This window comes from Necator americanus, chromosome V (assembly GCF_031761385.1).
Source record: "Necator americanus strain Aroian chromosome V, whole genome shotgun sequence".
Classification (NCBI taxonomy): Eukaryota; Metazoa; Nematoda; class Chromadorea; order Rhabditida; family Ancylostomatidae; genus Necator; species Necator americanus.
The window spans coordinates 18,676,261-18,689,189 of record NC_087375.1 but is presented as its reverse complement, the minus strand read 5'-3'; the positions used below and the strand labels follow the sequence as shown (position 1 = coordinate 18,689,189).

The following is a 12,929-nucleotide window of genomic DNA, read 5'->3' as shown; positions in this document are numbered from 1 at the left end:
AAGGTCATTCACGACTTCTACTCAGATCTCTTCGACAGCCACGTCCACTTGCCTCCGCACCATCTGAGCGAAGATGGAGGTATCATTCCAAAAGCCTCCCTTCCGAAGTCCGACATGTCATCATTTCGGTGAAGAATCGAACTTCAAGTTTCAAAATTCATAGAAGTATCGCAAGAGTACAAGATGTCGCTGTCTCTCACTTTCATCGATTTGAAGAACGAATTGAGAAAAAAATTGAGACCCAAGCGATGATGGAGACCTTGGACAACCAAGGCGTCCACCTCCATACATAAAGATACTTCGTGAGTTGTATAGCAACTTCACCACCAAAATTTCCCCCTTCTACAATGATGTAATAATCGAGGTGAATGGAGAGGTTCGTTAGGTAACACAATTCCAAAATATCCAGTGCCACTCTCGAGAACTCGGTACGAGGTTTGAAATGAGATAACATGGGAGTGAACATAGATGCGATAATCGGAGCAGGTGCTCCGAGCCCCTTCACTTTTGGACGACTGACGGAGGGACCCCCTACACTTTTAGACAGTTACAGAAGGAACCCCTATCGCTTTTGGACGGTTGGTGAAGCGATCCCCATCACTTGAGCTGCACTAAATGAGATAGGCCCCCTTCGCCTGAGGAGGGTCCGGCTCTTCCCTATCGTACCTATGGGAGTGAAAGTTGATGTTCATTTACAGCATCTTCGCTTCGCTAATGATATCTTTCGTATAACATCAAGCATCAATCAGGCGGAACGGATGCTGGTCTAATTCGATGAAACTGAACCTGGACAAGACGATGTCTATGGGGAACGGTTGGGTTTCAGATGCCCCATTCATGCTCAACGGAACGAACACATGCGAATGCTCCAGCTATGTATTTCTAGGAAATCAACATGATGAACGACCTGACCTCCGAGCTGGTCAGAAGGAAAAGAGCGGCTTGGGAAGCATTCAAGAGCATCAAGGATGTAGTGAAGAGAACCAAGAACATCCGGTTCCGTGCTCACCTATTCACCACCACCCCGTTCCTTCTGCTTCCTTACGCTTCAGAAATGTGGGAGTTTTGCAAGCAGGAGGAGAACGCGATCAGCGTTATAGAACGCGAAATTAAAAGGGTTTTGTTGCTGATGCTAGGAGTAACCCGCTTCACGCAAGTGAAAGAAGTCCACCCCTACGTCACGGATCAAAGATGAGAGACGCTGCCGCATATGCCAAGGAAAGCAAAATTAGGTGGGCCGGACACATGATGCGTTTCAACGACAACCGTTGGACTGGGGCCGTAAACGACTGGATACCACGCGACATCAGATGCACCACAGGAAGACCGCCGACCAGATGGTTAGACCTCTTCACGAAGTCCTTCAAAGAAAAGTACTACGCTCTTCGAGTCCTTCGCGAGAACGGATTCACTGGGCAACACTTGCGCGTGATTGGGACAAATGGAAGTTTTACTACTATTACATCGCCCAAATCGAGAACAACGAGCACAGGTGATGCATGTGAATGTTGCAAATGTTCTTTCCTAACTGTTTACTGTCTCCTAGTGGCATAGAAGTAACTCCGGTAGTCGAATTGTGATGAGAGCCACTGGCAGGATCTCCTAGACTGGAAAGAAGGAGGATCCTTCGAAATAGTGGCAGAAAAAGGTTCTCTAAGCAGCACAAAGAAGAACAAGTCTAAAGAAGTGTCGCAAGGACGTCTGGGAATATAATGTTCCGCTAACATCCTTGCTGAGCAAAGATAGGATCCGCACTTCTTCTCTCACGGAGAGGTTCTACTCGAATCATTTTCGTTCGTCAACTCCTCTGTCAACCCCGATTCTGTCATTTCTACAGGTGAAGTTCCATGTTTCACCACGGATTCTCCCTTCGGAAATAAGAGTTCATGTCAACAGCGAAAACCTGACACAGTTCCCGGATCTGATTTTATATCAGCAGACTTTCTTTGGGTTAGAGGCCAACCGCTTCATGTAATTCCAGCGGACCACATGACTTCCTAGCTTTAGAAGGAAAGATCTAATCCCAAACCAGTAGAAGACCCCGCCAATCATTCTTATCCACAAGAAGAGTGACAAAAAGAACCCTCGGAACGTGCTATGCTTGCTGACCGTCCTGTACAAAGTATTCACCAAGATCATTCTCAAGCACATATCTAAGACGTCGGATAAAGCGCAACCTCAGGAACAAGCTGGATTCCGTCGGAGGCTCAGCTGCATGTGCCACATTCAGCCCGTGTCGAGGATCATGGAGGTTTGCGGAAATACCGCCTGCGCCTTGCTTTAACCTTTGTCAACTGTGAGAAAGCCTTTGAAAACAGAAAAATGAGTGCAGTACTGTCAGCGCTGGTCGATCAAGGTGTGAGGAATAAGCCTATTGCTACGATCGACGCACCAATAAGATGCAGCCTTTCTGCCGCTCTCTCACCATACCTCTTCGAAAGGGGATACGACAAAGCGTTACTATATCACCGATGTCGTTAACGGCTGCATTACAGTGGATATTGAAATCACTTCTTCGGGAAGAAAGGGGATGAGTGTTGACAGAAAATTCCTCTCAAACCTTCCTTTTGCGGACGACATCGTTCTCTTCTCGAGAAGTACCAATGGAGGGGAAACAATGCTCACGGAATCGAACGGCGCAAGAAAGAGAATATGATAAACCGAAAGAAAACACACTTCATGAAAAACCTTTACTACGAGGACGTAGGAGTAGAACTTGAAGGCTCCCAGATCGTGGGAATTTCGTCATACATCTTCCTTGGAGTGCCATCAATATGGAAAACTCGAACGCGAATCTGACGACAGCGAAAGAGTTAAATAGTTTTTGCTTTAGAGACTGCTCAAGAAGGAATATTCAGGACTCTAGAGAATGAGGGGATTAAGCCCAGGGCATCAAGTTGGCGGCAAGTGGCGGAATCAACATGCTGCGGCTACAACTTTCACTGACGTCAAATCACTGAGTTGGCCTTTGAGTCTCAGTCCCCAGCTTCTACTCTCACGGAATGGTAAACCTTTCAGAAAGAGGGAACACGATTATAGACATTCGTTTAGACTCTTTTACGGATGATCATCGATATGTGATTGAGAAAGTATGATATTGCGAAGAGTATGCGTGTGTAAAAAATGAAGTAGCCCACCTAGTGCTATCAATAAAAAAGGAGGGAGACGAAGGTGACCTGCTCAAAGCTGAGGATCATTAACGATCCTTTTATGGAGGATTGGTGAATTACCTTGAGCTGAGAACACAGTTCAAATAAGATGGGAAAAAAGAGCCCTTTACTCTTTGACGCCTCTGCAACTCTTCGTGTGAACTTACTCATGGAGCTGCTCGATCACAAAATGACTTACTTGACTCAATCGGTGGGCGGGCCTAACGCGGCTGTCCGTACCCTCGTCGAGGGGTGTCGTCCTCAAACAAACACGAAACCATCCTGTTCAATCCTCGGCTAGAGCCCGCATAGGATTCGTCGCTATTCCATAAACGGCAGAATTTTACGTCTCAACTGAACTAACTGTCAACTCCAAGTGTCCTCAGAGCTTCCATTTCCACCACCGTCCAGGACTTTCTTTGCGACCAGTTCTTTTCCATTCTGAGTATGGGAGCATCCTCAGAACAACTTGGACAATATCAGACGATCTCCTTATAATTTGGCCGAAGAAGCAAACACTATTTTCTATGATTATTTCAGAAGACTGGCAACTGCGACTGAAGTTCACGTGTCATCCGCCGGTACACCATATCCACTTCCGAATAAAGTCCTTCATTTTGCACAGCTTCGGTCAAAAGAAGCCCATCAATCGTGAGACAGCTTCCTCTGTTTGTAGTCAAGCTTCTACATCGCCGTCGATGGCGCTCCCCAAGTCTCCGATCCCTACGTCATATGCGGATAGGTAGACTCAGAGCTCGACTTCGTTGGCTATAGCGATCGTCCACAAGCACTTTGTTAAGGAGTTCAATGCAGAACTCGCCTTAGCGCATCTTTTCCGAATATCTCTCCATGCAACCCAAATAACTGAACCCGTCTACAAGTTCAACTAGTTGTCCGTTCATCCTGATTCCTGCTGAGAGTCTCACGGAGATCCACATCAACTTACATTTATCTGTGCGGAGTCGCAATCCGTAGGCTGCAGCTAATCAGTGAGTTTCATCAAATTCAATTTCAAAGGGTAATAACATATTGTAACATCGCGTTGCTTGAAGCATTACGACATCGTTGGCGTACTTGAGAAAGCGACGTGCAGATGGTGCTAAACGGCGAGACACTCAATTGTTCTTTGCATTATGTCAATGACGGTGAAGTTGAATAGAAAAGGTCTTGCCTCACTACAGTTTCCATTTCAAACGGTGTAGTATATCCAGCTGGTGTTCGAATCTCCGCAGTTGTTCCTCTATTTATGTCGTTTGTTAGGAGTACGAATTTTCCTAGAACTCCATTTTTTTTCTTTTTTTCCTAGAAAAAGCGAAGCCCGTTGAAAGGATGGCTCCGGTGAGGAGAATCGAAAGCCGCTTTGAAGTCCAGAATAGTTAAACTTAGAGGCTTCGAGTATCTCTAAATTGATTTTGGCCGATGCCGAAAAATGAAAGTGTTCGCTTGTACGCCCTCAAACTTAGATAATTAGACCTTTATAACACAAATAATAAAATAATAGCGAATAACATAGAGGGAACTACTGAATAATACACTCCTAATCCTATCCTATATCGCTCGTGCATAAATGTATCTCATATACGGATCGACGCCATAGTTGGGATAGGGAGTAGCCGGACTCTCCTGAGATGAAGGGATTTAGCTCATGGGGCGCTTCGGCTAAGTCAAGTTGTGAAAAGTAGCGCCCTCCGTTGAGTTTTGTGAAGACGTTATCTGTGCTTTGAAGCGGATCCTGGTTTTGTTCCAGTGCATCGTTCAGGTGGTGTTGTTTGCGCAGAGGCGGATCGATCCATTTTTCTTCTGAACGGGTGCCACCCATCGTCGCCGTTCAGAAGAATCATTCTGAGTGATCAACGGCCTCCAGCACGTGTACAGACACGAGTCGATCGATTTCGGTTGAAATCCTTGTTATAGCAGCATAGAGTACAGGGCGAGACTTTAGAAAAACAGGCTTCTCTCCTGGACTGGTATGTTGTACCAAGTCAAAGACTAAACTCGCTCTGGAGTCAAGCTTCAGAGCGAGTTTAGTCTTTGACTTGGTACAACATACCAGTCCAGGAGAGAAGACTGATGAAAACTTCATTTTCATGTGCTCTGCGAGAGAAGAGTTCAAGGTGCTGAGCGGTCTCCAGTCCAGTCTGACGTACCGTCTTCCCATCAATCTGTGCTCTACGGTAGATGCGGGTTAAAGCGACGTCAGCATAAGTCAAAGCGATAGTGACGCTGCTAGCAGATTTCCGCTTCTGTTTCGAATTCCGCCTCTCCTTCTCCGGAAAATTTTCGGAGACTCCTCACTTGTGCCCAGAGCGTCTGCAGTCGTGGCATCTCTTGTTCACGAATGTGCAGTCTCTACACCAGTGACTGGCTACGCACCGAAAACAAGGTTACGGCGGCTCACGATTTCGACTCTGCTAAACCACGACGTTGACGTGCGGTAGATCTGATCGCTCGAGGTGACGTCGTTGAACTCACCCATGGCATGTCGGTGATTGACCAATCTGGTGTAGTCGCGGAGACTTTCCTATTTTCGCTGTGTCTTGAGGTAGGCGTAGCGTCTCGCGAATAATGACGTGTTATGTTCGAACAATTCCTTCAGAGCAGTCACAGTAAAGGAACATCGTATGCCCATTTAGGAAGAATGTGCTTTGTGAAGCGGGCGTGTGTGACGGAGTCGAGTTTGGAGACGATTAGTCGAGCCTTCGCTGCATCCTCCGAGGTTGCACCGTCTTTTGAGATGACGTCCTCGTAGCGATTGTGCCAGACCTCGAATGTACAAGCATTGTCGAATCGTACACGAACTCAGGCAAGCGTGTCTATAGGGAATTCGTGACAAATCCGGCCGCTGCGACCGATGCTATTGGAATGGCTGGGCTTGAAGCGAAGACCATTCTTTCGATACGCTTCATCAGCTTGGTGACATTTGCTGCTGTGCCTTGGTTTGGGCTTCCAAGATGGTACGCAAAGTTTCAGCATCCATTTTGAAGTCGCTGCTCAGTGGACGGCGTACCCACGACGGCAGTAACAGCAGATCCACCGGGCTCACTGCCTGAGCTGGAGTCATTGTAGCAGAAAATGGTCGTCTTCAGCTGTTGTAGTACGCTGATCCCCAGTTGTTGCGGATGCCGTCACGGCCGAAGACGAGTAGTTTTATTGAAAGCGAACACGGGGAAGAGAGTATCCGTATAAAAACAAGAGGATGGCAACACAAGAATGCAACGTATCCAGTGCGGGTTTGCACTACGCGAATAATACGGGGAAAATCCCATCCTACAGCAAGTCCTCAAGTATGCAATCGTTGTATACGACTTCTTTCCCCCTCCATTGCCGATAGCACATGTCTTTTTCCATCGTGTGGCTTGTCCTATTTTCTTACGAAAGGATCGGTGATCAAAACCATCTCAAAAGGATGATAACACCGAGACCTCAAGTAGACACCACCTCCGGTTGGTGAGTATGTGGATCTCCACACATTCCAACGTACACTGACGATGATTTTTTTAATGAAAAAGGAACTCCCATAAAAACGGCGGGCAGCGAACAACAGTCCGGCGAGACTATATGTTGCCGTTTTCGGTCCACCAGTCCAAATCATCCAATCGTACGCTCCTCTTCGGTGTCCTTTCCTTGTTTTGCGTTCAAGTATCCGACCCCAAATCTGTAGAAGGAGTTTTCGTTGCGAATCACTTCTTCCAGCTTCTCATAAAAGGCGACCAAATCAGATTCATCAGTTGCTGATATTAGGGAGTTGCAGTTGACGATGTTAGTGAGTTTTTGGCGCAGAGGGTACATGAGAAAAATAACCAGACAAAGTGACAGGACCTCGTGAGAATCAACAACATGAACGACAGATGGGTGCACAACAAAACCAAAACGGCATACATTTCGCAATCGAACACTTCCTCTCCAGATAGCGAGCGTACCGTCATTCATCTGATTTCATCTGGTGTACGTCGCTCTTTTGGCTCTTGGTCTCTTGCAGAACAATCACGTGAAGTTTGATACGCTCTGTAGCTCTGAGAAGGGCATGCAGGTCAGCATCTGTGAACACTGTTCACGCGTTGTAAGTACACAATCTGAGACATTCTCCGTGGCGAGTCGTGTGTGTGTCGCCTCCGTCCAGAATCATCCTGAGCAACCTGAGACTTGATCGTCTCTCACCAGACGCAATACCATTCAACGTCTGAGACAGTAGGTCCCAGGGTGCAGGGTACTGAGGCGGTGTATATGCTGGAGTGGGGAGAAGATTTTTTCCCCAAACTAAGGAGCCTTGCCATGGCGAGCTTAGCTTTCACCAAAGGTTGTCGCCCAACCTATATGGATCAAGGAGCCACCTCGCAAAATTTTGCCAAGATGGTGGTGAATATATAGCTCGTGCGCTTCCAAGGCGTATACTCTGGCTTCTGCTTACTTTTAGTAAAAGCGGAGCCACTACAAGTAAGTAATAATCAGATTTGTATACGCTGCCTCGACAGGTTCCAAGTTCCATTTTCTGAATCAGTTGTCGAAAAGACTTGCTTAAATTTTTCAGAACTCTCAGTTAATTTCAAGTATAATTAAATTCTGAAGCATTTTGAAAACACAAGGTAGTATTTGGAAATGTTAGGCGAAAGTTAACTATTTTTTCAGATACCAAACTGAAGAGAGCCTTCATAAATCAAGCTGCTGCCATTAACCAGTTACTTACCATAAAAATGGTTAGTCAGTTTAGCGTTATGTGAATCCCACCGACATACAACTGAATTCGATAAAAATGAAATGTTTGATGCTGTGAATGAAAAGAATGGGAACCTCTACATAGATTAGTCCAACTTTTTTAACTGCGTGAATAAAACAGATTACTTGAAGAAATGATTCTGAAGGACAGTTGGGGCTCCACTGGTATTTCACCTTTTTTTCGTGTGGAGCCAGCACACCAGGAAGTTGACGAACTGTGATCTCTCCGGGAAATCATATGACTAAAGGCGTATGTGATGATTATGAGTGCGACTGCGTTGAATTGCCTTGAAGAACGGTGTGAGAAACCGCGTCGTCGGCCTTTTTTTCCAACAAACGAATTTTCTATTGCATATGCGAGCGCAGGCATACGCCTTGAGGCTGCCACCAAGCGGGAGAAACAACATCAACAGCCCACCGTCTGCTTGTCCGCTCAGAGGGAAATTAGATAGGGAAGGTCGTTTCCCACTCCGTTTCTCCTCTCATGCTCGTGATCCACACTCTTTATTTTCGTGGCAAGATCCGAACATCGCCAATTTTGTTTTCTCCCTTTAAGGTAAAAATTGAGCGTTTGCGCCGTTGTGTATACAATGAGGGAGTAAGTGATTTATCAAGTCAGTGTTTCGTTTCTTCCAGAGAAGTCGTGAGCAACTCACCGAATCCAGCAACACGAATGGCTGGCTGGCCTGAGGTGGTTCCGAATCATCGACATTACAGCCGAAATTCTCAAAGTGCGCTAAACCACTTGCCCTTGGACTTGCCGAATAAACGTTGAGTGTAGGAAACAGATTGTAGTTTTGAGGATTGCATGTTTTTCTACCGTTTCTGTGTTTTTTTTTTTAACCAATTACAGTAAGTAACAGTATAGTATTCAGTTTGATTGACAAATACGAGTGCGATATGCGATGTTGAAGAACCTAGTAAGACCACCTTTTTTCACCAACAATACAGGCCAACGTAGATGTGCATGCTGTCATACTCATCTAATCTTTGGAATCTAGGATTTTCAGTTTATTCAGATTGTGCTCTTCGAAGAGAAAACTTACTTGTTCGGAGAAAAACATGCTTTTTTGTAGTACATCCATAATACAAATGGACAATTTATCGAAAGCCAAGATCGGTCTGTGTCGATTTGGCGGGTGTCGAAGATTGTAATCGCGCGCATTTTAGTGATGTACCCTTGGACAGCGCCCACCACTACCACTGCACTGGTATTCCTCGTTTCTGCTTTTATTTCTATCACATCGCCTTTCGTAGATGGCGCCACGTGCACAGCAGGTAAAAGCACTTCGAATCAAATTGAAACAGAAAAATATTGTTCACCTTGAACAAACGTACACCGGTGAGGCAGTTGATACCGCAGTTTTCTTCAATGTTACCAAACGCTTCAAAGCATTTAATTAAACTCTTTTATCTACGAATCCATTAACCCAGCAAGGAAATTACAAAAACCCGGAAGTATTTCCATTTCGAAATCCATATCAATCAACCCCACAATATGCAATCTTCGCATATTTTATCACCAGTCTGAACGTCCGGCTAAAGCGTTCGCTTCGCTCCCCTTCACTGATCAACGAAAATCTACATTAGTGTCCTTTTCTGTGAAAATTGACTTGTGTACCTTTAACAATCTTTCTTCATCTTTTTTTTAATTATAAATAAAGGCAAAAGATTTCATAGTTTTCTTTTTCGTCAGTTCGCGCCAGTTCTACATTTGGAGAATATTCAAACTTCAGCTTCAAACACTCCCTCGATACCAATATAATGTAGACACAATATGAAAGTATTACTCGAAATTCGCGTTTTCCTCCTGTTTCCCTCCAAGAGTTACCAATGAATGGTGTTTAAGCACAAAATGATGTGAAAGACTTTACCCAACTAATAAGAATAGCGTTCTACGTCAGATCATGTAAACTGTTTTCTACTATTTAAGCAGTGCTTTGCATGCATGTTTCCACTTTCTGAGGAAGGCATGGTACCAACGTGATGCGAACGGAGAAGGAAATAGACACGCGGAGGAGTCATAAAGGTGAAAAGCAACACGCCCAGTGGCCACGGCTACGGAACATCTCATTTACCTTTTGCGACATGCACACGAAGTTAATTGCGCACCAATCCAATGCCGGTGGACCCGTCGCACCCTCCTTTTCGAATTTCGTGACACACAAACAAACAGACAAACAAACAAACACAGAATAAGCCCGTTATTATATATCATGATCATGATCATGATTTTATCATATTTGTTCCCTTAGATTAGCAAAAGAAATTGATTGAATGTATAAAAATGGTCACAAAATGACCTTTTACTTGGAACCCTGTATCTCATTCGATCGTCTTATGCACTGCAAGTATAAAAGAGGGTCGTCGTCGAATGTCGATTTGTTGGGTAGCGTAGGAAATATTGAAATATACCTGTGTATGAACGAGCAACGACTACTGAACCTTCAGGGAGGAAGGGCTTACTAATGTTCCACCAACACTGCAAGCCGTAGATTCTCATAGAACGACGAGGTATAGGAATGAGAATCCGGACAAAATTGTACCCGGACTTTAAGCCATTCCTGAATTTAGGTATAGGCGCTAATTTGGTCGAAAATTAACCAGATATAACAGTAAAGGATAAACTCAGTGGTGTATCAATCCACTTGGTATACGCTAACGCATTTGCAATTCGTAATCGTTGAAAGTTTTTTTTGGAAAGTGTTTTGGCCTATGCCACGACTCACCGGGGCCAGCAGGTGACCAAGTCAGTAAAAGGGGCTGGGCGTAGCGCAGTCGGTAAAAGGTTTTGCTGTCTGCGCGATCGATCGGAGGCTTGAATCCGTCCTAGTGCAGACCAAGCCTCTAATCCCTCTGGGGTCGAGAAATTGGTAGCAGATTTGTCTGGGAGGACACTGACTTAATCCGGCTAGCCCCCGCAAGTCAATGAATAGGACAGTAACACGCCCGCAAACCTCAGACACTTTATTCTTTTAACCTTTATAGCACGACCTTTATAACATCAGAATGGCTGAACTAAAGCGTAAAGACAAGCATGAATTACGATAGGGTATAACGATTTTAGAAAGGCTTCAGGCCAAAAGCACGCACCTAGAAATTATGAAATTATGAAATTTAGACTTCAGCACACCGGAGATCATCTAAAGAGTTAAAGGCATCATTTTGTAAGGACCGGGAATCCGACTTCGAAAATCCACCCATCAGCAACTATACATGAATTTTAGCCTTCTAATAAACCTGTGCACTCTGTAACTACGAGGGAAAGTAGTAGTCTAGAGAGAGTCCAATAAAAAAGTAAAGGTACCCTAACGTGAACTCCTTCTAAAGTGTTTACCGCATGAATCACGATCAGTTGAAGGCAGCGTGCTCGCACTTTAGGGCGAGGGTCGAGGTGATAGAAGCGAATGAAGGCTCTACACAATGAAAATTCTCAGAAAAGATTCTCTAGGTGGTATGTGCCAGCAATTTTTGGCATCTTCTATTCTGTCTTAAGATAAAAAAAAACTTTGCATAGACGTTTTCTGTCTGGATTCCAACGACACACCATGTATACTAGCTTTGTAAAACCACAAATCATAGCAGGCGCCTGTGTGACGAAGAGGCTTGAGAGGTTCGGAGATCATAGAGAAGGAAGAAGGTGGACAAGTATAGCGGGGGGCGATGACTTTTGACTATCAGCAGCAATACATGTGTTTGATTGGGACACTGTAGGGGAAGAGGGAGTGTGTGTCAAGTAGAGCATGTAGCAGACGTGTCGCGTGCGACAGGTGGAGTACATTCGACTGCAACTTCATTTCTATTACCACAATTAGCACACGCTTCTTCTGAGGACTTTAACGTCATCACAGACCAGCTTTGTTGGCTTGTAGGAACATCATTGTATTTAAAAAAAAACACAAACTCAGCGAAGTGATGCAATCACACGATTTTTTGGTAGTGAAGATCACTATAATGTGAACAAAGCTATACACCACAGTAACTCCTTGATAGTGTGGTTGTGAAACGCATCAGATTTCAACGAAAATCCGCTTGTGCGACTGTACGGTGTAGGTGTATTTAGTTGGAAGTTTTCAGATGAGTACTGCCCCAATGGATGGCGAGTCCATCGGAAACCCAATTACGATCCTACAACTTGTGATCCTATGTCAACAACAAAATGTGGGAAACCATACCAATGTGTCCACGCACAATGTGGCCTGAACTTCTGCTGTGCTCATCATAGTAAGTCCTCAACCATTTTTCTAAGATTTTAAATAGAAAGTAGTCGTACGATGATTTTGAGGGAATGTGTTTTCCACATCATTTGTAGAAAATCATTAGAAGCCCTTTTAGGAACTCTACGGGAGTGGAAGGAACAAAATGAACTTGAACATGAAATGGAAGAATACGATGACCGCTCTGAACTATAATAAGCTAAAATGATTCCTATTGTACTTCACCTCAAAAAGGCAAGAAAGTGTCACCTCTACCAGTTTATCCCTTCTATACACGATAATAGCATTCTATGTGCAACTCCTAGTGCAGGTGAGTCGCAGTGCAAACTACTGCCTTATAATAATAAGATATCCAATCTGCAACGAATCACTGTATTCCATAACTAGAACTTGTTTTCATGCCATCCCACTAAAACTGACAATTCGATCATTCGATCAGAGCATATGGATGCAGCTCATCGAAAAAGTCCACCATTTTCGCAGCCGACTCTGTTGGATGTTCGAATAGGAGTTATTGGCTCCGATATTACAAACTGTCTGTGTCTAAACACGAAGTTTATAGTCTACTATCATAGGCAGTCTACAAATTTCTATTCCTGGCAACAAATGTCCTCGTGTACTCTTGTTTTGTAATGTGCAAGAAAATATAATATACAACTCTTTACCAACATTTGCGCACTGCATTAGAATGCAGAATATTTCTAAAGGGGATCTATGAAACTCACTATAAAGATCATGATTACAAACATCACAAGAAATTTGTACACGCTCAGCAATTAATGAAGGTCTAGTTGTACAATAAAAATAACAAGTATAGACGGAAGATTTTTCGATATGCATTATGGACACC

The 12,929-nt window shown here is 44.4% G+C and overlaps 4 protein-coding genes across 4 annotated transcripts; 2 read left to right on the top strand and 2 right to left on the bottom strand.

The window, feature by feature from the left end:
- Positions 1-895: 895 nt before the first annotated feature.
- RB195_014363 (uncharacterized protein) lies at positions 896-1,195 on the top strand (the record flags this gene model as incomplete). Its single annotated transcript, XM_064204599.1, has 1 exon — positions 896-1,195. The coding sequence occupies one exon, from the start codon at positions 896-898 to the stop codon at positions 1,193-1,195; it is 300 nt and encodes a 99-aa protein (XP_064060480.1).
- A 3,791-nt stretch (positions 1,196-4,986) lies between these two features.
- On the bottom strand, positions 4,987-5,307 carry RB195_014362 (uncharacterized protein; the record flags this gene model as incomplete). Its single annotated transcript, XM_064204598.1, has 1 exon — positions 4,987-5,307. One exon carries the CDS (start codon positions 5,305-5,307, stop codon positions 4,987-4,989), a length of 321 nt encoding a protein of 106 aa, XP_064060479.1.
- A 1,430-nt stretch (positions 5,308-6,737) lies between these two features.
- Positions 6,738-7,079, bottom strand: RB195_014361 (uncharacterized protein; the record flags this gene model as incomplete). Its single annotated transcript, XM_064204597.1, has 1 exon — positions 6,738-7,079. One exon carries the CDS (start codon positions 7,077-7,079, stop codon positions 6,738-6,740), a length of 342 nt encoding a protein of 113 aa, XP_064060478.1.
- A 2,040-nt stretch (positions 7,080-9,119) lies between these two features.
- Positions 9,120-12,274, top strand: RB195_014360 (uncharacterized protein; the record flags this gene model as incomplete). The annotated part of the gene is made up of 3 exons (XM_064204596.1): positions 9,120-9,204; positions 11,940-12,086; positions 12,198-12,274. 3 exons carry the CDS (start codon positions 9,120-9,122, stop codon positions 12,272-12,274), a joined length of 309 nt encoding a protein of 102 aa, XP_064060477.1.
- Positions 12,275-12,929: the final 655 nt, after the last annotated feature.